This window comes from Anguilla anguilla, chromosome 5, assembly GCF_013347855.1.
Source record: "Anguilla anguilla isolate fAngAng1 chromosome 5, fAngAng1.pri, whole genome shotgun sequence".
Taxonomy (NCBI): Eukaryota; Metazoa; Chordata; class Actinopteri; order Anguilliformes; family Anguillidae; genus Anguilla; species Anguilla anguilla.
In genome coordinates, this window is record NC_049205.1 from 5,188,793 (window position 1) to 5,216,609 (window position 27,817).

General features: G+C 55.1%; 1 protein-coding gene and 1 long non-coding RNA gene across 2 annotated transcripts in view; both read right to left on the reverse strand.

Moving 5' to 3' along the window:
* Nucleotides 1-1,416: 1,416 nt before the first annotated feature.
* On the reverse strand, nt 1,417-3,874 carry LOC118226716. Its single transcript, XR_004765092.1, has 2 exons — nt 3,119-3,874; nt 1,417-3,053 (listed from the first exon to the last, which is right to left on the reverse strand). It is a non-coding gene; the product is annotated as an uncharacterized LOC118226716 (long non-coding RNA).
* A 1,091-nt stretch (nt 3,875-4,965) lies between these two features.
* The window catches only part of eif2ak3 (eukaryotic translation initiation factor 2-alpha kinase 3), a 35,845-nt gene continuing 12,993 nt past the window's right edge, over nt 4,966-27,817 (reverse strand). The window contains exons 2-17 of the mRNA XM_035416700.1: nt 23,870-23,999; nt 18,958-19,152; nt 16,898-17,028; nt 16,039-16,300; nt 15,366-15,531; nt 14,550-14,690; nt 13,969-14,091; nt 12,895-13,115; nt 12,531-12,646; nt 10,337-10,459; nt 8,755-8,904; nt 7,792-8,596; nt 7,235-7,408; nt 6,526-6,627; nt 5,857-5,919; nt 4,966-5,177 (exon numbers count right to left, since the gene is read on the reverse strand). Of these exons, the coding sequence (XP_035272591.1) occupies nt 4,989-5,177; nt 5,857-5,919; nt 6,526-6,627; nt 7,235-7,408; nt 7,792-8,596; nt 8,755-8,904; nt 10,337-10,459; nt 12,531-12,646; nt 12,895-13,115; nt 13,969-14,091; nt 14,550-14,690; nt 15,366-15,531; nt 16,039-16,300; nt 16,898-17,028; nt 18,958-19,152; nt 23,870-23,999 (3,091 nt within the window). The 3' untranslated portion in view covers nt 4,966-4,988. The remainder of the gene's footprint in view (nt 5,178-5,856; nt 5,920-6,525; nt 6,628-7,234; nt 7,409-7,791; nt 8,597-8,754; nt 8,905-10,336; nt 10,460-12,530; nt 12,647-12,894; nt 13,116-13,968; nt 14,092-14,549; nt 14,691-15,365; nt 15,532-16,038; nt 16,301-16,897; nt 17,029-18,957; nt 19,153-23,869; nt 24,000-27,817) is intronic.

The following is a 27,817-nucleotide window of genomic DNA, read 5'->3' on the forward strand; positions in this document are numbered from 1 at the left end:
AGTTTCCAAGCGATCAACGAAAACGTGTCACGTGATCAGCCGTGGAAGCTGGCTTTTGTACGGCATCCCAGTAGTAGATATGAGCGGCGATCGCAGGCCGTCTACGGTGGCGATACATAATTTGTTTATGCTTTGCTGGGAAGTGGGCCTCTGAAATTCGTTAAGATGGCTTCAGTACCGCTTCAAGTATGATTAAAGAACAAAATGATAAAGCCGATGATTATCATTTCATTACCGTTATGCTTCACCGCCCAGCTCTAAGTGAATTATTACACGTCGGCAGAGGCCCTTGAAAGAAGATTAAACCTCTGGTATCACAACAGATCATTTGCATTTACAATCAAATTTCACATTTAGATTTAAAGATATGCCTCCTCCTCAGAATTTACACTTAGTTCCACAAAGTTGCGGAAACCGTTTGTAGCCGGAATTCGGTCCGTGAGCGTATAATAAAGAGGACTCGAACGGAAAGGAAACGCCCCCCCCCCCCCCCTAAAAAAAGAAATCTGACCTGAGAGCGCCAGCAGTGGTGAGTGAATGAAGAGGAATTGGGTGTGCATTGGTACTTTTGTTGGGGGGGGGGGGGGGGGGGGGGGGGGGGGGTCACATTTTATTTATAACATTGAATCATTTGCTGCTGTAACAACCTCCACTCTTCTGAGGGGGCTTTATACCAGGTGTTGGAGCATTACTGCTGGGATTCAGGCAGAAGAGCATTAATGAGGTTGGGCACTCATCGGGCAATTAGGCCTGGCTCGCAGTTGGCTTTCCATTAGATCCCAAAGGTGTTGGATGGGGTTGATGTCAGGGCTCTGTGCAGGGCAGTCCAGTTCTTCCACACCGTTCTCAGCAAAACCATTTCTATATGGACCTCACTGTGTGTCTGGGGGCATTGTCACACTGAAACAGGAAAGGGCCTTCCCCAAACGGAATAGTCCAGAATGTGATTGTGTGCTGTAGCATTAAGATTTTCCTTCACTGCAACTAACGGGCCTTGCCTTAACCATGAAAAACAGCCCCAGACCAAGGGGTGTCCAGATACTTTTGGTCATATAGTGTGTGTATGCCCTCAAAGTCAGGGGTGTCTAATCTTATCCCAAAAGAGCTGGTGCGGGTGCAGGTTCCTGTTGTTAGTCCAGCACTACAACACCAGATTTAACTACTTAATTAACCGTGGTCTTTAATCAAGACCTTGATAAGTAGAATCAGGTTTTATAGTGCTGGGCTAAAACAAAAACTAGCACCTATACCAGCCCATCTGGGATAAGATTGGACACCACTGCTCTAGGGTTTTCCTGCAAATAAAAAATCAATAATAATAAAGAAGAGGGCACAGACAATATCATTACAAAACAGACTTCTGGATGTAACAGGATATTTGATCCACTTAAAATGAAGAGACAGGAATGAAAGAAATGTCATAGAACATTTTTTTTATTAAATTTAGACTTGTAAGAAGTCACAATATTTCAATGCACTTGACAATTATTGCATGAAGTGCATTCATATATACCACCAACCCAAATGGATTGATTTCTGCAATAAACATAAATTAAAAACAAATAAACATATTTACATTGCAAGAGAGATGAAGTAGGATTGTGCTTAGACACAAACTCTGTAAGAGGAGGGACTGATTTGTGAAGAAGAAAGAACCAGTCAGCTTCCCAAAGACTTTCAAGGAGGGGCAAGTAGCAGATGGACAAGAAGCAAACAAAATGGCTGCTTCTCGAGAACGGTCAAGCCACTTCACCAGTGAAATGATGCAAAATCTCTAAACTCTAAGCAGAACCAGGACACAGAAGGTTCAGAACTTTTGACAATAAGGTCCTAAAAATGATTTTAAAGGCTTTGCTTGACTCCTTTATTAAAAAAAAAACTTTAAAAAAAAAACTCCAAACTCAACACATGAACGGATTGGATTAAAAAATTTATACCTGAATGTGGGCACCCCTCGATTTACCCCAAAATTGGGCCTGTGAGAGTCGACACCATACACACACAAGGGGGAACACCCCCAAACTCTTATTTTCCAGAACACAAACCCCACACCTCAGGCAACATTCCTGACATCCCACAATACCTTGCAAGCACTAGTCAAGAGCATCTAGATCATGTTTCACCCATACGGAATGTGACAGACACAATTCATACTATCTGGGCTTCGACCACACTGGGCCAGTCTACTCTTCTTAGATCCATGCTGGATGCTGCTTTGGTTTAAATTGGGAGGTTCTAATCAGGGCTCCATCAAGGTTTTCCGCGAGGGGCTTCTGTTCAGGCTATGTTACTGGACGGGACTTTTTGAGAAAACCTCTGGTAAATGCTGTGTTCAGTCTAGTAGTTCTGTAATCTATGATCTACACAAAAAAAATGTTTGTGATCAGTCTGGCAGATCAACATCCATGATTCTGCCAAAATTACAAGACTGGTAATGAGAGCAAGGAAATCTCTCACCACTCTCTCTCTCTGTCTGTCTGTCCTCTGTGGATGGAGGCTTGTGGTGTCCTCAGAGTTTTACATCAAAGGCTGCCCAATCCTGTTCCTGGGGATCTACTGTCCTGTAGGTTTGCAGTCCAACCCTAACAAAGCACCCCTCAGTCAACAGCTAGAGATCAGACTGAGCTGCTCATTTTTTAGAATCAGGTGTGCCAAATTAGGGTTGAAATGAAAACGTAAAAGAGGGTAGATCTCCAGGAACAGGGCTGGGCAGCCTCCATTTTACACAAAGCGTATTTTAGCGATGAGCGACAGTGACCCACTCTCTTACCCTCTCAAGCTGTCTGAGGTGTAACCGTATTGGGCCACAGCATATTTGTGCTTCAGTTCAGCCTATCAGAACCAGAGCCCCGTTATTATGACACAGAGTAATCTGAGCAAGCACTTTAATCAGCCTATCAGAACCAGAGCCTCGTTATGATGACACAGAGTAATCTGAGCGAACGCTGTAATCAGCCTATCAGAACCAGAGCCTCGTTATGATGACACAGAGTAATCTGAGCGAACGCTGTAATCAGCCTATCAGAACCAGAGCCTCGTTATGATGACACAGACTAATCTGAGCGAGAGTGCTTTAATCAGTCTATCAGAACCAGAGCCTCGTTATTATGACCCAGACTAATCTGAGCGAGAGCGTTGTAATCACCAGTCCTGGGGTAAAACTCGCCGCTGAAGGGGACGTGCGTTTCAAAAACCGCCTCTCAGGCTGACCTGAGGTGCGGAGGCATTCCGAGGTTTCCTTTTGGTTTTCCCATAAGGTGCGTAAAATGGCCCCCGAATTTTCAGAAGGCAGAGGGGTGGGGGGTCCACGCCATGATGTCATTTCCTCTTTATCAACCACAGGTCAAAGTCAATGGGGTTTTCGACTCCCAACACGCAGAACTCTCGTGAAAACAAATCCTCCTTTTAAAATTCATGACAAAAAAAAAATCAACGTCGCAGTAGATGAGCGGGAATTCGAAATAAAGCTCTTTCGGGTTAGAAGTACACTTGGTAGATTTGATTCAACTCGTCTGCCTCTCACCTGATTTAGTAGACAGCGATAAAGTGATAATCCTTCTCGTACATTTCAGCTCTTCCCGAGGACCAACTCACCGACCCATCAAGTGGGTCTAAGAACCCGTTTCACAAATCAAAACTGTAACCGTCAGATCGAATTAGCCAGCGCCTGACGCCAAACCAGATCGTCGATTCCTCTCCTCGTTCTTCGCCAAAACGTTCAGCTACTACGTATTCGATTAATAGCGACTCAGAAAGCAAGTTTTAAAAACATTGAAATCCACAAAGCCCACTTGAAGGTCAAAAGCACCTTAACGTTGTAGCTTGGAACCCCAGCGTTCTGTTTCTCAATTTTAACCTCATCCCCCCCCCCCCCCCCAGACAGAAATCCATGCAGCTCTGTACAAAAATAATAAAGTTGTGACATTTTCCCTTAGCTTCAGAACCACCGCGCACGCTCTCTCACAGCGGCAATGGTTACTACGGTTACCAGTGAAGTAGCGCTCGTGCCGACGATCGTCCCCAAAACGCCAAACCCAGCTGAAACAGCCGATCTGCGGCATCTAAACAGACAAAGAAAACTATGTACAGGATTGATAAAGCTTGCCCTTCAAAATCCAGGATACAAAAAAAGTCAGCAGTCTTAAATTATTTACATGATTAGAGAAGGGGGGGAGTAAGAAAAGTTTACAGCGTAGAAAGAACCGTCGACTGAAAAGTCAAACGTAACAAAGCCATATAAAAAAAACAAAAAAAAAAAAAAAAAAGGGTCCCGCACTTGGCTTCTAGGAGCAAATACGCGCCCTTGGGTCCCTTCCGAAAAGCGAGTGGTAAACTTGGTCAGTTCGCGCTCAGTTCACGGTCGGAGAGGCCGTGGGGTTGGAGCACATGGTTGGGATGTTTGGGGTCTCCCGGAGCGTGACGCAGGGGTTCGTCGGGCCCCATATTCTGGGATCTTGTTTCCAAAGGACTGGAATGCGATGACACCTTCTGCTGAGCGAGGATGTGTGAGAGGGGGATGGCGGGGGTTGAATACTGGCGGGGGTATGTGTGTGTGTGTGTGTGTGCGTGTGTGTGTGTATGTGTGCGGGCATGGTACACCCCTAAGCGGTAAAAGCTGCACACATGGTCAGGAGACGACGTGATTGGTTGGGAGGTGGAGGCGGCAGGGAGATCGGGAGGCGGGGACATAGTCTGTGCCACTCCCCTCCCCCCCACCAGGGCTCACGTCTGACTGGCCACGCCTCCCATGTGATTGACAGCCTCCGGATGGGGGGGGTCGGGGTGTTGGGACTGGCCGGCAGTACAGGGGTCGCTGTGGTGGGGGACCGGATGGGGAGGGGTCTCTCAGGAGCCGGACTGGCGGGGGACCGGATGGGGAGGGGTCTCTCAGGACCCGGACTGGCGGGCGGGGCGGGGCGGGGTAGGGGGGCTCTCAGGACCTGGATTGGCTGGACTGGCGGGCGGGGCGGGGCGGGGCGGGGGGGCTCTCAGGACCCGGACTGGCTGGACTGGCGGGCGGGGCGTCCCGCGGACGAGGAGCTGTAGGTTCGGGAGCGCTGGCGCAGGGTGAAGCGGCAGGGCACCTCCAGCTCCTGGAGCAGCGGCGTCTCGGTGATCTCCAGCGCCTCGGGCCGCTCGCCGGGGCTGCGCGACAGCATGCTGCTCACCATGACGACCTGCGGAGACGCGCGAGACCACGCCCAATCACACTCAGCCAATGACCAACGCTACAACCGTGCTGTATGGTGAATACAGACAGGCCGTGCTGTATGGTGAATACAGACAGGCCGTGCTGTATGGTGAATACAGACAGGCCGTGCTGTATGGTGAATACAGACAGGCCGTGCTGTATGGTGAATACAGACAGACTGTGCTGTATGGTGAATACACACAGACTGTGCTGTATGGTGAATACAGACAGACTGTGCTGTATGGTGAATACAGACAGACTGTGCTGTATGGTGAATACACACAGACTGTGCTGTATGGTGAATACAGACAGACCGTGCTGTATGGTGAATACAGACAGGCCGTGCTGTATGGTGAAGTCATGGCTACATGGCTATAGGGGTGTTGTTTGGCATGATGCAAAGCTGAGTATTCACTCTATTCACCATACAGCATGGCCTCAAGTGCCTAAACTGCTAAATATAAAACGGTTATGACACAAAGAAACAATTAATTGATGGTAAAATATTTATTTACTTTGCAATATTGTGTAAGTAATGGTTTGTGTGCAGAGTAGCCACTGTTCACAACCCTGCTATAGACCCAGGCAGACGTTTCTCCAGATCTCAGCGCACAGCTCAGTTCCCCCGCAGCGCCAGCAGGGGGCAGCAGAGCGCCGCGACTCACCTCCTGCTCGTTGTTTCGGGCGAAGACTGGAGGGAACTGCAGGTTTTTCACCTCGGTCAGCGTCTGCCGGAGGCGAGGAGGCGAACAAACAAACGATCAGCCCGACGACGCCAGAGGGACCGCAAACCCACAGTCCCACCGCCCGCCACCGGCACACCGCCATTTTTAACCCCGCCCGTTTAAGCGCGAACCCGCCAGAACCGCCCGGCGGACGTCCCCTCCGGGACCCCAAACGCTAAACTGCTCAGCGGCGGTGCGGCAGCGGGGGGGCAGCGGGGGGTGCGAGCGCCCCATCCATCACCCAAGCTGCAACAGGCCCTGTACCCAGAGCTTTCTCTGAGGGCGAGCGCTGTGTGCAACACAATGAACCAAACGCCATCAGATCTAACGCAGCTTCAGCTCGGCCCTGGGGCTGGGTCTGTCAGCCAATCAAATCCACTCAAAATGTCCATCTCCATAGAGCAATTCAGAAAGGGGTTTTTCACTGCATGGTTCGCAGCATATGCACCCTGGTCTAAAACCCCCCCAGAAAAGGCCAAAGGTAAACCTTCCCGGATGGCGTGTGGAAGAAACCCTGGGAGAAGCCTGACTAGCCCCCCCCCCCCCCTCCAGCCCACCCAACACCCCCCATACCCCACCCCCCCGCCCGGTCAGGAGGAGCTCTCTTACCCGAACTCTCTCCATCTGCGTGCGGAAGGGGTGGAGCAGCTCGAACAGGATCAGCCCCAGCGAGTAGATGTCCACCTTGTGGGAGTACGAGTTCCCGGACAGCTGTGGAGCAGGAAGTGGGGAGAGGGGGGGGATTGTTAAACCAGGGAATGCTGGGAGGGGGGCACTTCCTGTTAGCCCCAGAAAGGAAGGTGTATGCGCTGAACACGGGGTTCAGAGGGAAATGTACTTTTTTAAGGGTCACGCTGTAATGATACAGAGCAGAGGACAAAACAAAACTTCCCTCCAGCGTTATCAGTGCTGTGAGCAGAGATCTACCCCTGTCCAAGCTGGTTTGTGAGGGTAAAGAAGGAGTATGAAGCTGGTTTGGGGGTAAAGAGGGAGTATAAAGCTGGTTTGGGGGGTAAAAGGCAGGTTTAAGGGGGTATAAAGCTGGTTTGGGGGGTAAAGAGGGGGTATAAAGCTGGTTTGGGGGGTAAAAGGCAAGTTTAAGGGGGTATAAAGCTGGTTTGGGGGTAAAGAAGGGGTATAAAGCTGGTTTGGGGGGTAAAGAGGGGGTATAAAGCTGGTTTGGGGGGTAAAAGGCAGGTTTAAGGGGGTATAAAGCTGGTCTGGGGGGTAAAAGGCAGGTTTAAGGGGGTATAAAGCTGGTTTGGGGGGTAAAGAGGGGGTATAAAGGCAGTTTTGGGGGGACTGAGAGGGCACTTGCCTGCTCCGGGCTCATGTACAGCTTGGTGCCCACTTGGCCAGTGTGCCGGGCGTAGGCGGGCATGGGCGTGAGCACGCTGGGCTCCTCCTCGTCCTCCTCCTGGTCCATGGCCGTGACCAGGCCGAAGTCGCCCACCTTCACCACGTCGTCCAGCGTGAAGAAGATGTTGGACGGCTGGGGAGAGAGAGAGAGAGAGCGAGCGAGCGAGACGACAGGTAAATAAACAATCCAAAGATGAACAGTCAAAACAAACGCAGGTCACGTCTTAGCAAACACAGGTTACTGGAGGTACGAGGAACTGGCAGACGGTACACATTGGAAAATTTCATATCCTGGAACTTTAAGTACATTCTTAACCACAGAACATTCTGAAAATGTTAAAAAGTCAGTAAATGTAACAATTTATGACAAATACCAATAACAATTTTTCAAAAAAAAAATTCCAAACATGCTGTTCTGAAACACTTCAACCCTTTCCTCTGATAAATATTTCCTGCAGATCTGAACTCTGAGCACTGCGCGACAGCGCCCCCCGGTGGAGAGCGTGAGCGGCTCACCTTCAGGTCGCGGTGCATGAGGCCCTTGCTGTGCAGGAAGTGGACGGCCTCGGCGATCTGCAGGAAGATGCCCAGGCACTCGACGTGCTCCCGCTGCTCGGGCAGGGAGCGCTGGGTCATCCAGTCCTTCAGGTTCTCCTTCCGGCACAGCTGCATCTGGATGTACAGGTACACCTTGGGCGAGGCCAGGGGGCGGGGCCAGGCGGCCGGGGGCGGGGCCGCCGGGCACGGGCAGGGCGCCAGGCTGAGCGAGGTGGGGCGGGGCGGGGAGGAGGACAGGGAGGGGCCGGGGGCGGGGCCGGGGGCGGGGCAGGGGTCGTGCGTCTGGGAGCGGGAGGCGGAGCTGGCCCGGCCGCCCGTCAGCGTGCTGGGGGAGGCGGCCTCGGGGGGGTCGGACGAGGCGGCGTCGCCGCAGCCCGAGTCCTCAAAGACGATGTCGAAGGAGGAGGAGTCGCCGGGCCCCCGCGGGGGGTACAGCTCGAAGGAGTGGGGCGAGTCGGACGCCTCCAGCTCGGCCTGGCTGTCCCGCTCCGACAGGAAGCTGTCCAGCTGCAGCGGCGGCGCCGGCCCACCAGGGGGCTCCAACGAGCACGCCTTGTCCCCCGCGGAGGACACCTCGGACAACATTGGGGCGAAGGACGGCTCCGCGGTGCCCCCTGTCATGGTGCCGCCTGTCGTGTCCCTGCCCGCCGCGCCCGCCCCGCCCACCACGGACGAGGAGCTCGTGGGCGTGAGTTTGGAGACGGGCACTTTCACTGACAGCGCCTCCAGGTGGTCAGGGGAGCTGAGCGGCCAGTCTGTGGTGCTGAGGAGAGGAAACAGAGGACCTGGTGAAACTGTGTGTGTGTGTGTGTGTGTGTGTGTGTGTGTGTGTGTGTGCGTGTGCGTGTGCGTGTGCGTGTGCGTGTGCGTGTGTGTGTGTGTGCAACAGCATGCTTTACTGTGCGTTGTCAGCGCGGGTACCTGGTGTCTTTGAGCCAGCGCTGGTCCATCTCCTCCTGCCAGCCCTCGGGCGGGGTCTCCTGCCAGGCGTTGAAGTAGCGGATGATGCCCGGGTGCTCCAGCTTGGCCAGAGCCTTCACCTCCCGCATCACCTTCTCCCGGGCCAGCTCCCTGCAGCGGCACACACATCACACCTGCTGGGCCATACTCACAAAAACTACATTACCCAGCCTCCAGACCTGCTGGGGCCTCTGCAAACCACACTCACAGGAACTACATTACCAAGCCTCCAGACCTGCTGTGGCCTCTGCAAACCACACTCACAGGAACTACATTACCCAGCCTCCAGACCTGCTGGGGCCTCTGCAAACCACACTCACAGGAACTACATTACCCAGCCTCCAGACCTGCCGTGGCCTCTGCAAACCACGCTCACAGGAACTACATTACTCAGCCACCAGACCTGCACAGGCCTCTGTAAACAGCACTATAATGACAATAACAATATTCTCCTGTCTCCAATAGGGGGCAGCAAATCACTGCCAGGATACAGCTGCCCTGCTCTCCTCTGAAGGGTGAAGGCAGCTTATAAAGTGCTACAATACATCTGCCCACAGGGAGGCGCCAAAGTGCTGTTAGAAGTATATTACAGTAGGACCTTGGGAGTACTTAGAGTAGCCCAGACAGTACTCACGAAAAATAACACAGGTGTTTGATTTTGCAGCACCTGAGGGAAGGGTTGTTAGCCAGAAGAGGCAGGGGTAGAATTCCTGTAGGGCAGGTGAGGGGGGGGGGTAGGGTACCTGTTGGGCAGGTGAGGGGGGGGGGGGGGTAGGGTACCTGTAGGGCAGGTGAGGGGGGGGTAAGGTACCTGTAAGGCAGGTGAGGGGGGGTAAGGTACCTGTAGGACAGGTGAGGGGGGGTAAGGTACCTGTAGGGCAGGTGAGGGGGGGGTAGGGTACCTGTAGGACAGGTGGGGGGGGGTAAGGTACCTGTAGGGCAGGTGAGGGGGGGTAGGGTACCTGTAAGGCAGGTGAGGGGGGGGTAAGGTACCTGTAGGGCAGGTGAGGGGGGGGTGAGGTACCTATAGGGCAGGTGAGGGGGGGTGAGGTACCTGTTGGGCAGGTGAGGGGGGGGTAGGGTACCTGTAGGACAGGTGAGGGGGGGTAAGGTACCTGTAGGGCAGGTGAGGGGGGTGTAGGGTACCTGTAGGGCAGGTGAGGGGGGTGTAGGGTACCTGTAGGGCAGGTGAGGGGGGGTAAGGTACCTGTAATGCAGGTGAGGGGGGGGTAGGGTACCTGTAGGACAGGTGAGGGGGGGTAAGGTACCTGTAGGGCAGGTGAGGGGGGGGTAGGGTACCTGTAAGGCAGGTGAGGGGGGGGGTAAGGTACCTGTAGGGCAGGTGAGGGGGGGTGAGGTACCTATAGGGCAGGTGAGGGGGGGTGAGGTACCTGTTGGGCAGGTGAGGGGGGGGTAGGGTACCTGTAGGGCAGGTGAGGGGGGGTGAGGTACCTGTTGGGCAGGTGAGGGGGGGTGAGGTACCTGTAGAGCAGGTGAGGGGGGGGTGAGGTACCTGTAGGGCAGGTGAGGGGGGGTGAGGTACCTGTTTGGCAGGCGGATCCTCTTGATGGCGTAGTTGCAGTCGTCCACTTTGTTCCGCGCCTCAAACACCACGCCAAACCCGCCACGCCCCAGGCACTGCACGGGTTCGAAGTCGGTCAGGTACCTGAGGCACACAGAGGGCGGGTGAGGAGGCTGGCTCTGCAGGCGAAGGAGGACACGCCCGCGCCCTTTTAGAGCTCCCAGCGCGGGTCGGCTAACCTGGAGCGACCTCTGCCCTTTGACCTCTGAGTGAACAGCTGTGCATCAGACCGCAGGGCAGCCTTCAAACAGCTGCACCAGGGCCATTCCAAACCCGCCCTCCCACATCCCACAATCCCCTGCTCCCTGGCCTCTGTGTTCTGGAATGCTGTACAAGCCAGAGAGCGCTGGAGCAGGAGTGCAGTCATGAAGAGGGGGGGTAGGGGGGGGGCGTGGTGGGGGGATTCTTTGGGGGAAGGGGGGAGTGGAGGGGGTGTGGTGGTGCTTTGGGGGGCGGGGGTAGGGGCATGTGTGGCGTTTTGGGGGCGGGATGGGGGCGTGTGCCAGAGGAGGCTCTCAGATTTCCTAGATCAGAGGCCAAGGGGGGCGGCGGAGGGGGGGGGTTTCCTCATTCTCAAAATTACTGGGCACAGCTCTGAAATTACACTGCAGACTGTGCCATTCATATTCACTCAGTCTCTCTCTCACACACGCTCACTTTCACTCTCAGAGAAACACACACACTCTCTCTCTCCCTCTCACACACACACACACACACTCACTTTCACTCTCAGAGAAACACACTCTGTCTCTACTTCCTCTCTCTCTCTCTCTTTTTCTCTCCCTCTCAAACACACACACACACACTCACTTTCACTCTCAGAGAAACACACACACACTGCTTCTACTTCCTCTCTCTCTCTCTCTCACACACACACACACTCTCCCTCTCTCCACTTTCTCACACACACACACACACACAGTGATGACGGACATAAGCAGGATGGCATTCAGGACTCCGGTGTGTTTGCCAGAGCGCAGTGTGGTTTACACACAGCAGTGTTGGGTATCGATGTTAACAGGATGTTTGTTCAGCGCAGAGCAGCTCTGTTTATGTTCAGTGGCTGTGCTCGTAAGGAGCAGGTGCTTATGTCACACACACGCACACACACACACACACACATACAAAGTCCGTGTTAGACGTGACTGATGGCTTCTACCCAGTCCAGACTGCCTGAGGTGCCAATTAATTATGTACCAACTAATTCATTAATTAATTAAGCCTTGCCGTTTAATTACACAGAGGCTGCTCATTGGCCGAGTGTCAGTGCAGCGTCAGTGCTATCCAGGAAAAGCACAGACGCTGTACACACAACGCAGACGGTCAGCTCCTGCTTTCCTTCAGTCCTCTGTGCTCCAGGAGATTCTGCAGCGTTAAGCACAGCTGTCCAGTCCACACAAAGACCCCCTTTGTTCCCTTTTCCCCGGTCCGTCTTTCCTCACATCTAAACCCCCATTTAGCTGCGGCCCGAGGATCGGAAGCACTCTCAGCTTCGCTCGCCAAAACCGCGTCACAGTTTGTGCTAGAGGGAGGCTGGAACGGGCACCTGTGATACCCGTCGGCACCGAGACTGGCACCGAGACTGGCACCGAGACTGGCACCGAGACCGGCACCGAGACCGGCACCGAGACTGGCAAAGCGCACCGGTTGGTGCGGCTGGTAACCCTTCAGCGACTGAAACAGCGGCTTCAAACGCCCCCTTAGGCAGAGATTCGTACCTCACCAAACACGATGACCTCATCCTGCAGAGCACATGTGCCCAGCGAGGGGGGGTTGGTAGTGAGGGGGCGAGGGGGGGGGGGGACACGGGACACCTTCACAGCGGTAGCCGCGCTGCACAGGAGCGAGACGTGCCCCTCGTTTCACGACAGGCCGGCGTTTGGGGTTCGGCCAGCAGGGCGCTAGCAGCGCTAGCGGCGCTAATCTTCTTAGCGTGGGGCGAGAGGACGGCTCTGTGGAGAAACGCTACCTGCCAGTCACAGGGCATGGCGCAGGTGTGTGTGTGTGTGCGTGTGTGTGTGTGTGTGTGTGTGTCTGTGTGTCTGTGTGTCCGTTTGTGTGTGTGTGTGTGTGTGTTGGGGAGGCCGGGGGGGGGAGGGAGGGAGGGGGTTAGTCACCTGGACAGGTGTTAGTTACCTGGACAGGTGTTAGTTACCTGGACACGTATTCGTTGCTTCTCTGCGTCTCCATGATGACCACTTCCTTCGGGTCCTCCGGCATCAGCTCCAGCTTGCTGTCCGTCTGGCACTGAGTCTCCGACTCCTTGCGTTGCTGTGGAAACAGGGGAGGCGGGGCTTGGTCAGTGGGGGGCGGGGACAGAAAATGGGAAGTATGTGGAGCTATCTGTCTCTCTCTCACTCTCTCTCTCCGCCTCTCACTCCTCTCTCTCTCTCTCTCTCTCTCTCTCTCCCCTCCTCCCCCCCTCTCTCTCTCTCTCCCCTCCTCCCCCCCTCTCTCTCTCTCTCTCTCTCTCTCTCCCCTCCCCCCCCCCCCCCCCCCACTCCCTCTCCCTCGCTCACCCGTACGTTGGCGCCCGGCGGGTGGAAGAACTTGCGGACGATGTAGGTGGTGGCGGCGATGCAGAAGACGATGGTGCTGAGGATCTCCTTCCACCAGGACAGCAGCAGGACCGGGTCCTTCCTGTGCAGCTCTCGCCCACCGCCGTCGCCCGGCAACAGGCTGACCGCCGCCGCCCGCCGGCCCCGGTAGTGCTTACTGTACGGGAAGTAGTACCCGTTATCTGCAGAGAGAGAGAGAGAGGGGGACAAAAACACATCACATGATCACACGGAAGCTGTACGACCTTGGTGCTGATTGGTCGTCTTATCGGCACCCACCCAGATAACAGTGGTTACGTTTTTTTTCTCCTCACTGGAGGCATTTTGCATTAGCCTCTTTAGTTTGGTCGTTCACTAACCACTTCAGGTATAATTGAAAAGAAAAAGAGGAAAAGAATACACCACATGTCAGCGAAGGCCACAAGCGAATATGATAATTATCGTTGTGGTATAGCACCCAGCCCCACACACACGCACACAAACGCGCGCACACACACACACACACACACACGCACACGCACACAGACACACACACAACTATTTGTCTCAGTGAATGCAGGTGACCACATCTAAGTATTACCACCATTTTCAGCGCTACACACTTAACGTCTGTTTTTGGGTCTAGTTGGATGTAATGTGTTCTGTACTCAGAGTGAGCAGAGTTAGCATGCATTAGCGCTTTACACCACTCAGCACACACTCTCAGCGCTGAGGATGCAGTTAGCCAGGGTGAACAGAACGGACTGGCATTACTGCAGGGTGAGCTCTAACAGTGCCAGAGAGATGATGTAATGAACGTGCTCAGCGTTTGAGCGGACTGAACGCTCGGGCCAAAGTCTTATTAATCGATCACAGCCGTGTAGCAGCGAGGCTGCGTATCCAGGGCAACGCGTGCAGAACTGGCACAGCTCGTCACCGTACGGTACTGCAGTACAGACAGAGCTCTGCTCCTTACCGTAGGGGTACTGCAGTACAGACAGAGCTCTGCTCCTTACCGTAGGGGTACTGCAGTACAGACAGAGCTCAGCTCCTTACCGTAGGGGTACTGCAGCACAGACAGAGCTCCGTTGCTGTACTCCTCGTGGGAGAACTTGTCGTTGTTCAGACATTTGTCGAATTCTTCGGAGCCGACCAGGACGGGAGTGCGGGAGGGAGAATCTGAGAACAGAGACCCAGGACAGAGTCACGTTTAATCAACACTCAACACCAAGACTGTTACGTAATATGCAGTCAGATAGGCTCTATCACAAATCCTGAACACCAGGACTGCTACTACACAGTGTAACACGTTTAGGTTACTACAAAGTGTAACGGGCTCTACCGGCAGTGGATCAGCTTCGTAGTGGGCGGGACTTATGTATAATCGGTTTCGTTGTGGGTGGGACTTACAGACAATCGTTTAATTGTGGGTGGGACTTACGGATAATCGGTTTTGTTGTGGGTGGGACTTATGGATAATCGGTTTCGTTGTGGGCGGGACTTACGGATAATCGGTTTCGTTGTGGGCGGGACTTACGGATAATCGGTTTCGTTGTGGGTGGGACTTATGGATAATCGGTTTCGTTGTGCGTGGGACTTACGGATAATCGGTTTCGTTGTTTGGGGGCGGGACTTACGGATAAGCGGTTTCCATTTGACGGTGGGCAGGGGGATGATGTCCGTTTCGGAGTCGCGGCTGTTCAGTGCTTTGGACTTGGAGGGAAACTTCTCAGAGATCCGTACGGAAGACTGGAGGTAGAGCTGCCCGCGGAACATCCCTGAAACACAGAAATCGCAGAGTTAAAGCCTGAAACACACCGCAGTACAGACATCAGGTCCCACGGGCATCGCTGGAGAGGACTGATGATAAGACACACCGGCACAGAAACAGAGAGCCAATGAAACGCACCGTTAGAAGTGTTACATCAAACCCTCCCAACATATATACTCACACACACACACACACACACACAAACCTACTGTACACACAAACACACACACACACCTACTGTACACACGTGCGCACACACACACACACACACAACATTAAAAGTCTGATACTTCAGCTAAATCAATCCCAACAGGCACGTATTCCCCAGAGAGCTGAAAGCATCTCCTGGATTCTGTACAAACAACACAAAGTGAAAGTGAGCGCAGTCTACACACCATCTGTGCTGCCCGTACAGAGCAATTATCTCGCATTTGTGCTACAACTGCAACGCATGAGGGATGCATTAGTGCTGCATTTGTATCGCATGCAAGATGCATTTGTGCTCCAATCGCATCACTAGAGGGATGCATTTGAGCTGCATCTGCGAGATGCATTTGTATCCCACGTGCAAAGCATTTGTATCACATTCACATTATAGTTTTACTGCACATTTCCTGCATTTGTGCTGTGTCTGTACTGCGTCTGTACTGCGTCAGTACTGCGTCCGTGCTCGACTCCTCACCCAGGTACACGCTGGACTCGGTGGCTCCCCGCGCCTCCTCCACGATCTCCTCCTCGTCCTCGGTGCTGGACTCGCGATGCGCGGTGTAGGAGGTGTCGTCGAACAGGCTGATGGGCGTCACCTTGCCCCCCTGCACCAGCCAGGCAGAGGCAATGGGGGTGCAGAACTGGGGGGGGCACAGAAACAAACCCTCACTTTGGGACCCTGCGTTTGCATTTCTCTCAGACTAAATACTGGAGCCCCCTCCCTCTCCAGCTGGACTCTCAGTTCATTCCTTCAGTAACTGACCGACTCAGTCTAAGGTTTATGGAGCTGCATGTTTTACAGAGTAGCAGGCACTCACTAAAATATACACAGCATCTTTATGACAGCGTGAGGACACATCCAACCAGCCTGTTTAAACTGCCAGGGATTTACAGCAGACTAATTGCACCACAGACGTCAAATAAATGTAGCTCAATTTTAAACAGCTCAATCCAGCGTAACGAGTGCAGTACTCAGCGTGGGGGGGGGGGGGGGGGGGGGGGCTGGGGTGGCGCCTCCAGAGTGAGCTGCTATGTCTGATGCGGGATGAAGTACCAGCCTGGCTGCTTGCACAGATCTGTGTTTGTACAGATATGTGGGCGGGGCATAGGTGGGGTGGGGCGGGGCAGGGGCGGGGCACAGCTCTCACCTGGTGCTCCCACACAAGCTGCCCCCCCGGCTTGTTGCTGAAGGCCAGGACCTTCCAGTCAGGGACAGACACCTTGATGACCAGGTCGCAGGTCTCGGCGCGGGGGGGCTGCTGCTCCTCCTCCTCCAGGATCACCCGCTGGCCGTCCCGGCGCGCCTCCCGACGCCCCTCCCCGCTCGCCCGCTCCCCGTCCAGGTAGTTCAGCCCCGGCTGCGTCTCGGGCACGAACTTCAGCTCAAAGTGGCCCACGCTGAAGTTCCACCTGGGGAGGGAACAGGGCGCGGCTTAGAACAGGAGGGGCGGGGGGGGGGGAGGGGGCGTGGCCTGTGAAGAAGGGGTTGGTGGGTGTGGCCTGTGTAGAGGGGGTTAGGGAACATGGCCTGTATCTGAATGGACGGTGTGGCCCATTTTGAGGGGTCATGGCATATTTTGAGTTGGGGTCTGAATTGAGGGGCGTGGCCTGTATTTGAGGGAGTGGTCTGTACTGGGAGAGCTTTGGCCTGTATTTGAGGGAGTGGTCTGTATTGGGAGTAGGTGTGGCCTATATTGAGAAGGCGGGGCCAGGATTAGGGCCTGTACTGAGGAGGCAGGGCCAGGATTGGGGCCGGTACTAAAGAGGCGGGGCCAGGATTAGGGCCTGTACTGAGGAGGCAGGGCCAGGATTGGGGCCGGTACTAAAGAGGCGGGGCCAGGATTTGGGCCTGTACTAAAGGGGCGGGGCCAGGATTTGGGCCTGTACTAAAGGGGCGGGGCCAGGATTGGGGCCTGTACTAAAGGGGCGGGGCCAGGATTGGGGCCTGTCCTGAAGAGGCGGGGCCAGGATTGGGGCCTGTACTAAAGGGGCGGGGCAGGGGCTCACTTCTCGTTCCCGCTGCGGGGCCGGACGGCACGCACGGTCTTCTGGGTCCTCTGCAGCAGCAGCACGTCCTCCAGCTCGGACTCGTCCTCCTCCCAGCGGCTGCAGCCCACCGCAGAGCAGATGTAGCGCAGCTGCAGAGAGCGGGAGGCAGGGCCGCCGTTACCGCCAATGACCCCCCCTCAACCTGTCTCAAACCCCCTACATCAGCCCCCACCAATACTGCCCTCAACCTCAGTCTCAAACCCCCTACATCAACCCCCACCAATACTGCCCTCAACCTCAGTCTCAAACCCCCTACATCAACCCCCACCAATACTGCCCTCAACCTCAGTCTCAAACCCCCTACATCAACCCCCACCAATACTGCCCTCAACCTCAGTCTCAAACCCCTACATCAACCCCCACCAATACTGCCCTCAACCTCAGTCTCAAACCCCCTACATCAACCCCCACCAATACTGCCCTCAACCTCAGTCTCAAACCCCTACATCAACCCCCACCAATACTGCCCTCAACCTCAATCTCAAACCCCTACATCAACCCCCACCAATACTGCCCTCAACCTCAGTCTCAAACCTCTACATCAACCCCCACCAATACTGCCCTCAACCTCAGTCTCAAACCCCTACATCAACCCCCACCAATACTGCCCTCAACCTCAGTCTCAAACCCCCTACATCAACCCCCACCAATACTACCCCTCAACCTCAGTCTCAAACCCCTACATCAACCCCCACCAATACTGCCCTCAACCTCAGTCTCAAACCCCTACATCAACCCCCACCAATACTGCCCTCAACCTCAGTCTCAAACTCCTACACCAAACCCCACCAATACTGCCCTCAACCTCAATCTCAAACCCCTACATCAACCCCCACCAATACTGCCCTCAACCTCAGTCTCAAACCCCTACATCAACCCCCACCAATACTGCCCTCAACCTCAATCTCAAACCCCTACATCAACCCCACCAATACTGCCCTCAACCTCAATCTCAAACCCCTACATCAACCCCCACCAATACTGCCCTCAACCTCAGTCTCAAACCCCTACATCAACCCCCACCAATACTGCCCTCAACCTCAATCTCAAACCCCTACATCAACCCCCACTAATACTGCCCTCAACCTCAATCTCAAACCCCTACATCAACCCCCACCAATACTGCCCTCAACCTCAATCTCAAACCCCTACATCAACCCCCACCAATACTGCCCTCAACCTCAGTCTCAAACCCCCTACATCAACCCCCACCAATACTGCCCTCAACCTCAATCTCAAACCCCTACATCAACCCCCACCAATACTGCCCTCAACCTCAATCTCAAACCCCTACATCAACCCCCACCAATACTGCCCTCAACCTCAGTCTCAAACCCCTACATCAACCCCCACCAATACTGCCCTCAACCTCAATCTCAAACCCCTACATCAACCCCCACTAATACTGCCCTCAACCTCAATCTCAAACCCCTACATCAACCCCCACCAATACTGCCCTCAACCTCAATCTCAAACCCCTACATCAACCCCACCAATACTGCCCTCAACCTCAGTCTCAAACCCCCTACATCAACCCCCACCAATACTGCCCTCAACCTCAATCTCAAACCCCTACATCAACCCCCACCAATACTGCCCTCAACCTCAGTCTCAAACCCCCTACATCAACCCCCACCAATACTGCCCTCAACCTCAATCTCAAACCCCCTACATCAACCTCAACCTCAACCCTCCCCAATACTCCACCTCAATAATCCCAAACGCGACCTCAAACCAAACCTCAACCTCCAACCTCAACCTCAATCTCAAACCCACAATTCAACCTCCTCTTCCACCTCCATCTCAACCTCTACCTTTACCCTCAATCCCAACCTCAACCTCAAATACGACCTCAACCCAGCTTAAACCCAACCTCCACCTCCAACCCAACCTGCTAGAGCACACTTCTAGCCCATATGAGCAGCCTCCACCCTATAGCCTGTCTACACCTATAGACCCAAAGAAGACCCCCTTCCCTCCAGAGACTCTCAGATTTCGGGGGGGGGGGGGGGGCATACCTTCCCGCTGTAGGCCCCCAGGCCATAGGTGGTGAGGGACTTGCCCCCCACCAGCACGGTGTCCTCCCGGATGCGGTAGGAGGACTCCAGCAGGGACTCCACACTGAAAGGCACGGTCTCCATACTCTCCCGGTCCCTGTCCCACTGGAACAGGGCCCCGTCCAGCGACGGGATGATCATCTTATTCCCAAACACCTGGAGGGGAGGGCACGGGGGGGAGGGGGGGGGAGGGGGGGGGGCATGAGTGAAATCATCTCACATTCCCCCAAGCAAAGCCGAGACAAGGTCAAAGACGCCAGGGACAGGCTCGAACAGAGTGAGAAGCCATCTGTCCGTTTCTGGAGGACATGTTTAAAGCCGAATCCTGAAACAATCCGATACGGACGGTATAATCTGGTTTATGGTCTTCGGGTTAATCTGTGAGTCAAGCTAGGTCACCCTTCTTAACAAGGAACATTAACTCTGACTATTACAAACAGGGGGGTTACGTCATCTGTGGCACACGCCCACGACTTTGAACAGCGTTGCGTGAAAAACGATTATTCCAAACAGACAAGGAGGGAAGGGGGGGGGGGGGAGCTTAGTAACAGTATGTATGGGCCAACTAAAACCTCGAAACAGGCTATTAAAGGGGCTAATTAGCCAAACTTTCCCTTGGTGATTGACCCAAAAACAGGAAGTCTGCGAGCTCAGAGCGCGCTCAGTCCGCTCTTCCTCTCCAAAACCCGAACGCGGGGCTCGTTTCACTGTGAAGAGGGAGCCGGACGCAGTGCGTTGTTTGAACTGGCGGCCCGGAGCCAAGAGGCACGCTCTGTCCGACCTTGAGTCTCGGGGGACGTGGACCAATGAGAAGGCCGGGAAGGCCGTCTGACAGGAGGAGCGCCTGCGATGGGGTGACTCGCGGATCTGACAGACGGAGGTGATGTCATCCATTCAAACGGAGACGAGGCGGGGGGGAGGGGTGCGGAGCCACGCGCTGTGTCAGGTGCTAAGAGGTTTACAGGGGAATCTGCAGGAGAGGGTGAGTCATCGTTGCCCTTTTTGGCGGCAACGCTAATCGCGGCAGCGGGGCAGACGTTTGATCTGCGGCTCAGAGCCGTTTCCAGCCGGACGCCCGGGGGGGGTGGGGGGGGTAAGAGGGCGGTGGGGGGGGTAGTGATTACAGCCCCATTTATTAAACGGAAGCTGAACTCAGATCATCAATTACCTCAAATAATGCGCCGTGAGGTCACCCCCGAGCTCCCCTTTCACATGCCCCGCCGACTCATTCAGAAAATAAGAGGCCCTTGGAGCCGGGGGGGGAGGGGGGGTGGTTTTGGGGGGCATCTGAGGCAGCCTTACAGGGGGGGGGGGTAGCAGATATATGAGACAGTCTTACAGGACAAACTTTAAAACGCTGACTGGATATCTGTGATGGCTGGAATAGGACGGGAATTTGTGCTTATTTTAAGAGTTCTGGGGGGGTCGGTGGGGGGGGGGGGTAAAAATCTCAGAACGGGACTTGATCACAAACAGACGCGTAATAAGGCCCTTGTGCAGGACACGTGCAGTACATAAACACAGCAGATGGTTTGGCGGTCTGCTGGCGTGAAGCGCGAGAACAGGACGGCTCTGGCGTGCCAGTCCTTCACCGTAGCGATCGGGGGGGGGGGGGGGGGGGGGGCGCCGGGGCGGGGGCTTTAACACAGTGGGTGTTCAGGCTGAGTGGCACTGAGGGAGCTCGATTCACCATTTTACCTCACAGGTGAAACACCCGCCCAGCAGTGTCTGTCACACTCGGGCCGGAGGGTAATTACAGGGGAACAGGGATTTTTACCCCTTCAGTCACATTTGAGGGGGCGGGACAGGGGGTTGCAGGGTAGATTGGGAGATTTGGCAGGTCCTGTACATTTCGCGCTTTTAGCAGTGAGCTCTTGAGCGACTTGCAGAGCTTGAAGTTCTCACAGACGATCCGTCTGCGCAGCGGAACCAGGGTGCCATGACACAGGCACACGCGGGAATCAAACCTGCAGCCCCCCTGCAGTTACAAACCCAGCACCCCAACCGCTACGCTACACAGAACCAAGCAGGTATGGGTGTCACACGCACGCATCGAAGGGGTGCTGGAGAAGGCAGAAAGGGTTGCGCACACAGCACCCCCACCCCAGCCAAAAATCACCCAGGCACGGGGGGGGGGGGGTTTGGGGGGCGGGGGATAACACCGAGCAAAGTAAACCCGAAACAACATCGCACAATATTTCCAGGCCGTGTCGCCAATACCGCGACGGAGGGCATTAAAGTTTAATCGACAGCGAAAGTGAAACAACGGGGTGTGTTTTCTGATCCCCCCCAAACCCAACCCCCCAATCCCCCCCCCCCCCCCCCCGAGACATGACTTAAAACCACAAAGCCTGCACTTGCAGACCTAATTTTCTGATTGGCTGGAGGGTGTTAATATATGCACCATCTTCAAAGAGTTACTAGAAGGCAAAAAAAAAAAAAAAAAAAAAAATGAAAACACGACGCAGAAATTCTCCAGAGCGCGGAGAACACGTTGTGCTCCCCAAACCGCGATAACAGGAAACAAAGAACTCGGCTCCGAGGCAGATTTATTGCGTTCTGAGAGCGTTTCGCCACCGAGGTGCGGTGGAAGCACCAATCCGTCCCAAGTGTGTGTGTCTGCCGCCTCAAACGGCAATCCACAGTCACCCACACGCCACTCGACACACACAGCAGACGGCATCAAACACACACAATCAATGAAACGCGCTCGATTCACATGCGCTCAAATTTTTTTTTTAATGTGAGTCCAAATAGATTTTTTTTTAAAAACACAAAAAAAACAAAGGAAAAGCAAGAGGAATGGTGAAGATGGAGAGAGCGTTAGCGCTCAGCGTAATTAGCCTGTGCGGCAGTTTGAAGGGGGGGCGCTCTGCAGGACATTAATCAGTTTGGCAGTCACCCCTGCTGTGGCCACGCTCTGCTCTGAAGGCATTCATCCACAACACAAAGAGGAGGAGGAGGAGGAGGAGGGGCCAAGGCCGGCGATGACATCATCCCCCCCTGCCGGAGCATTACCTCACCCTCATCCACCCCCGCCCCCAGCCCCCCCCACCCCCAGCGATGACTCACCGCGTATTGGCTGCCGCCACTTATCTCTCTCCCTCTGATGCCGGTGTGGCTTTTGCCGACTCTGCCGTTTATGCAACCCCCCCCGCTCCCACCCCCACCCCCACCCCCACTCCGCGAGTCTCTCTCCTCCTCTCTCAGCCTCTCTCTCTCTCTCTCTCTCTCTCTCTCTCCTACCCTCTCTCCGTCTCTGCGCATTCCGTGCATTCCCATAGGCGATGGGTGTGTGTCAGCACTGTGGCGGGAACCAATGGCAAAGGGGCAGACCCCCCTAATCACCGAGCAGACTGGTGTCTGGAGTGCTTGTGGGGGGGGGGGGGGGGGGCAGGGGCGGGGGGTAGCGCTGCCAGGCCTGCCGGGTGCTGGGGGCTTGTGGGAGGGGGGAGGAGGAGTGAGGGGGGGGGTTGCTAGAGCTCTCAGCCAATCAGGCGCCCCCGTCGCCGGCAGCCAGGGTTGGCGGTGGTGGCGACAGACGAGACGAGGTTAGCAGCGGGCTACGCTAGGCTGTGTGCAGCCGGAGATTACCTGCCGCAGCAAACACCGCGCCCACCCCCCAGCCCCCAGCCCCCCCGCCCCAGTCCCGGTTCTGTTTTATAAACCGGGGAACCTCCCCAGCCCCCCCCCCGAATTTATCTCACACTTCCTCCACCGCATCTCCAAAACCACAGCCACACAGTGTAAAGCAGCCAGCCTCTCCCACACCCCCCAACCAAACCAGAGCTGCCAGAGCTCGTTAGCATATTGGGGGGGGGGGCGGGGGGGTTTGGTGCTGTCAGCCGGGCAGACACCCCCCCCCCACCCCCTCCCCACAGTGGAAGACAGGCCAGACGGGTGCCAGCTCTCCAAAGGGGGTGTGGGTGGGGGGGGCAGGAGTGGTCCATGTTCTAATATGAAACTAAAACCCGCTTATGCAACCTCAACAACGGTGCCAATTTACTATTTTTATTTTTTAAATTCCAGATGAAGTTCGCAGGACGTTTCCCGTTTTTAAACGCGGTCTCGTTAGCGCAAATTTAGCGAGCGTAAGAACAGCTGACGGCGAGCTCTGTGAGGACAGACGACGTGTGACGCGGCGCGCTCGCGCCATCTGCACGTCTGGAGATAATTAACACTTACAAACCAGCGGAGACGCTCTCGTTCTCTCTCTCTCTCTCTCTTCAATTGATGATCTTTCAGAACCTCAGCGTGAGCGAGCGTGAGCTAGCGTGAGAGAGCGTGAGAGAGCGTGAGCGAGCGTGAGAGAGCGTGAGCTAGCGTGAGAGAGCGTGAGCGAGCGTGAGAGAGCGTGAGAGAGCGCGAGAGAGCGTGAGAGAGCGCAGGGGCAGCGCTGCAGAGCGCAGTTAGATAGCGCCTCATTTTAGGTACCGGCGCCTCCTGATCTGCAGCGATTGATTTTCGCACCCCCCCCCCCCCCGCTTCCTCTTTCTGCAGAGCGGAAGAGTGCTGGGAGGAGGGGGGGTGACATCACACAGGAAGAGCACTCACCTACCTCCCAAAAATATACATACATACATCAGTGTGCAATTTGGCCTCATCAATTATGGAGTTTCTGAAAGTAGCAGAGCAGCCTGAGTTTCAGATCTAGAGGCCCTGTCTCACCGATAGAGGCCCTGTCTCCCTGATAGAGGCCCTGTCTCCCTGATAGAGGCCCTGTCTCTCTGATAGAGGCCCTGTCTCTCTGATAGAGGCCCTGTCCCTCTGATAGAGGACCTGTCTCTCCGATAGAGGCCCTGTCTCTCTGATAGACGCCCTGTCTCTCTGATAGAGGCCCTCTCTCCCCGATAGAGGCCCTGTCCCTCCGTACCTCCTGCTTGCTGAGGCTGGAGGACACCAGACAGCCGGAGCCCATGTCCAGGTCCCACTGCTTGCGGCCGTGATTATTGGGGTCCAGCGCGGAGATGCGGCCGTCCAGCGTGCTGATGATCACCAGAGACCTGCGGAGAGAGCGAGAGTCACTAAACCTGCACTCACACACGCACACACACACATATACACGCCACCCACTGACACACACTCCACACACGCCTCACACACACACACTCCACACACGCCTCACACACACACTCCACACACGCCTCACACACACACACACACACCCATATACACGCCTCCCACACACACACATATACATGCCTCCCACACACACACATATACACGCCTCCCACAGACACACACTCCACACACGCCTCACACACACACACTCCACACACGCCTCACACACACACTCCACACACGCCTCACACACAGGCCTCACACACACACACATGCCTCCCACATACACACTCCACACACGCCTCACACACAGGCTTCACACACACACATATACACGCCTCCCACACACACACACACACACACACACACACAAACATGCACACACGCACACGCTAACTCGTTGTAACCCTCTGCTGGACATTGCAAGCCCGTCAGAACGCCCCCTTCTGACCAGATATAAATTCATCACTCCAAGGGAGATATGAGAGAGACAGTACGCCTGTGTATTGTGAATTAAATATTAAATAAGGAAAAGGTCATGCAGTTACAGGACACGGTCTGACACACGTTAGACCGACCCACACAAAGCCACCATTACATTACCCAGCTAAAACACAGCGCTGCCAGCGAGAGAAAGAGGGAGAAACTGGGGGGAAATAATCATAAATTCACCAAAAATAAGAGGAAGTTCATTTCGTACTGAAGCTCCATCTCTCTCTCTGTCCATGAACATTCACAGTTTTATTTTATTTTTTCCCTTCTTGGTCCATTTCACTTGTCAAGAGCCATTTCACACCGCGCTTCAGGAAGACGAGAGCACTTCTCCTGCCAATAAAGCCAATCTGAACTCGCACTCGAACAAGAACAGAGAGAATAAAAGACACAGACGGGAGAGAGAGGGAGGGAGGGAGGGATGGAGAGGGGGAGAGAGAGAGAGAGAAAGCAGGAGAAAAACACGTCCTCCCACACAGGTTACAGAAGCCAGCGCAGCATGGCGCTCTCCGCTGGGCTGGGCTGGGCTGGGCTCTTCAGACACAGCGCCGTGGCGCTGGAAGGGGGTTCTGGTTCTGTTGTGTAACACCCGGGCCGGCCTTTGAAGACAGACTCGTCTTTTCTGATGCCCCCCCCCCCCCCGATACGGAGGGAGCAGGACCGACCCGTCTTCCCGCCAGACCCCGCCGCGGCTTGGCAGCGCTGAGAGCGGCGCGCGCCGCGCATCCTCTCCCGCGATTGGCCGGGCCGCTCCGCCAAAAAAAAAAGAACGCCGGGGCTGATTGGTTGTTGCTAAGCAGTGGGCATGCGGAGTCGGGAGTCATAGCTACACTGCGCCCCCCCTGCCTCCACCCCGCCTCCACCCCCCACCCCCGCGCCCGTGTGTCAGCTGCAGAGGTGGATTTTGTCTTTCTTTCTCCCCACCCTCTTCTTCTTCTTCTTCTTCTTTATTTTCGGGGCAGATGAAGGCCGTGTTGTTTTTCGTCTCCGCCCCCCCCCCCCTTTGTGAGTTTCACTCGAGAGCTTTTGGGGGGCTGTCAGGCTCACACCGGGGGGGGGGGGGGGGCATACATGGTGGGGCCAACAGGGATGAGTAAAGTAAGTAACATCTACAACAACAAAACAACATGGTCTGGCTTTTTAGGACGTTTCAGAAAAACATCCGTTTTATTTTTTTATTTATTTATTTATTTTAGGAGAAATTCAGACACTGGCAGGTGTTTTTATTTTGTGGAGAAGCGGAGAGCCCTCGTTTGCTCGTTTGCGATTGGACGCGTTCGCAGAGTGTCCATATGGCGAACGACCCAGCGCTAATCCATGACTGTTTCATTACAGACCGTAATCTGTGCGTCGATTGGCTGGAGCACGCCCAGGCAGCCGCAGGCAGAGGAAGGGGAGGCTTCTGGGGGGAAGACCCGTCTGAACAGCTGACACGTCTTTATAAGCACGACCGCATGTAAACAACCCCCCTCCACAGCAGCACAACCCCCGCACATCTGCACCTGCAGGACAGGGCCGTACAGCAGGGCCAGTTTAGAGTAAAAAAAACCCTTTATTTTCTTGCATTTCTTCTCATTTGCAACCATTTCAACATTTCAGATGAACTGTTGAATTTCTTGCACCGATTTTCCCCTCAAGTTCAATTTCATACAGCCCTAAAAAAAAAGAAAAAAAGAAAATCTTAACGATTTGTATTTCTGTGATTTTCCCGTTATATTGCTCTGGTTTCACATGAAGCTGGTGATGTAATTTATTAATGGTGTTTACTGCCGGAACGCAGGCCGCTGAACGGGCGCACAGGAGGAACGCTGTCCTGAACACTCACAGGCTGAGCGTCTGAGCACCTCGTCTCTCCTGAACACTCACAGGCTGAGCGTCTGAGCACCTCGTCTCTCCTGAACACTCACAGGCTGAGCGTCTGAGCACCTCGTCTCTCCTGAACACTCACAGGCTGAGCGCCTGAGCACCTCGTCTCTCCTGAACACTCACAGGCTGAGCGCCTGAGCACCTCGTCTCTCCTGAACACTCACGGGCTGAGCGTCTGAGCACCTCGTCTCTCCTGAACACTCACAGGCTGAGCGCCTGAGCACCTCGTCTCTCCTGAACACTCACGGGCTGAGCGTCTGAGCACCTGAGCGCCTGGTCTCTCCTGAACACTCACAGGCCGAGCGTCTGAGCGCCTGGTCTCTCCTGAACACTCACAGGCTGAGCGTCTGAGCACCTCGTCTCTCCTGAACACTCACGGGCTGAGCGTCTGAGCGCCTCGTCTCTCCTGAACACTCACGGGCTGAGCGTCTGAGCACCTGAGCGCCTGGTCTCTCCTGAACACTCACAGGCTGAGCGCCTGAGCACCTCGTCTCTCCTGAACACTCACAGGCTGAGCGTCTGAGCGCCTGAGCACCTCGTCTCTCCTGAACACTCACAGGCTGAGCGTCAGAGCGTCTGAGCGCCTGAGCACCTCGTCTCTCCTGAACACTCACAGGCTGAGCGTCTGAGCACCTGAGCACCTCGTCTCTCCTGAACACTCACAGGCTGAGCGTCAGAGCGTCTGAGCGCCTGAGCACCTCGTCTCTTCTGAACACTCACAGGCTGAGCGTCAGAGCGTCTGAGCGCCTGAGCACCTCGTCTCTGCTGAACACTCACAGGCTGAGCGTCTGAGCGCCTGGTCTCTCCTGAACACTCACAGGCTGAGCGTCTGAGTGCCTGAGCGTCTCTCCTAACACACGCAGCCCGCTGAAGAGGCACGGCCCGTTTTTACTACCGCTGAGCGTCTCTCCGCGCGTCGCCGGCCCTCTCGGCCAATCGCGGGGCTGCCTTTCGGCCCCCTCCAATCAGTCCTCGGGTGCTGGCGGGGCTCGGCCAATCGGAGCGCTCTCCTTATGAACGCCAGCCAATGGGTGGGCGAGGCTCCCTGTAACCGCGTAGCAGCAGGCAGCTCTAGTAACATCCAGCTTTCAAGTGCTGCTACTCGCCTGCCTCTCGCGCTCTCTCTCTCCCTCTCCCTCTCCCTCTCTTTCACTCTCTCTCTCTCTCGCTCTCCCTCTCCATCTCTCCCCCCTCCCTCTCTCTCGCTCTCTCTCCCTCTCTCTCTCCCCGGCTCTCTCCCCCCTCCCTCTCTCCGTCTCTCCCTCTATAAAAATGACAACACGAGGAGCACATGGGTGAATTGTGGGTGCAGTGACGCGCCCCTGCAGACAAGCTGCAGTAGAGAGCTGGGAATGAGGCTGCAGGAGAACCCCCCAGCCTGCCTGCCTGCCCCACCTTCCCC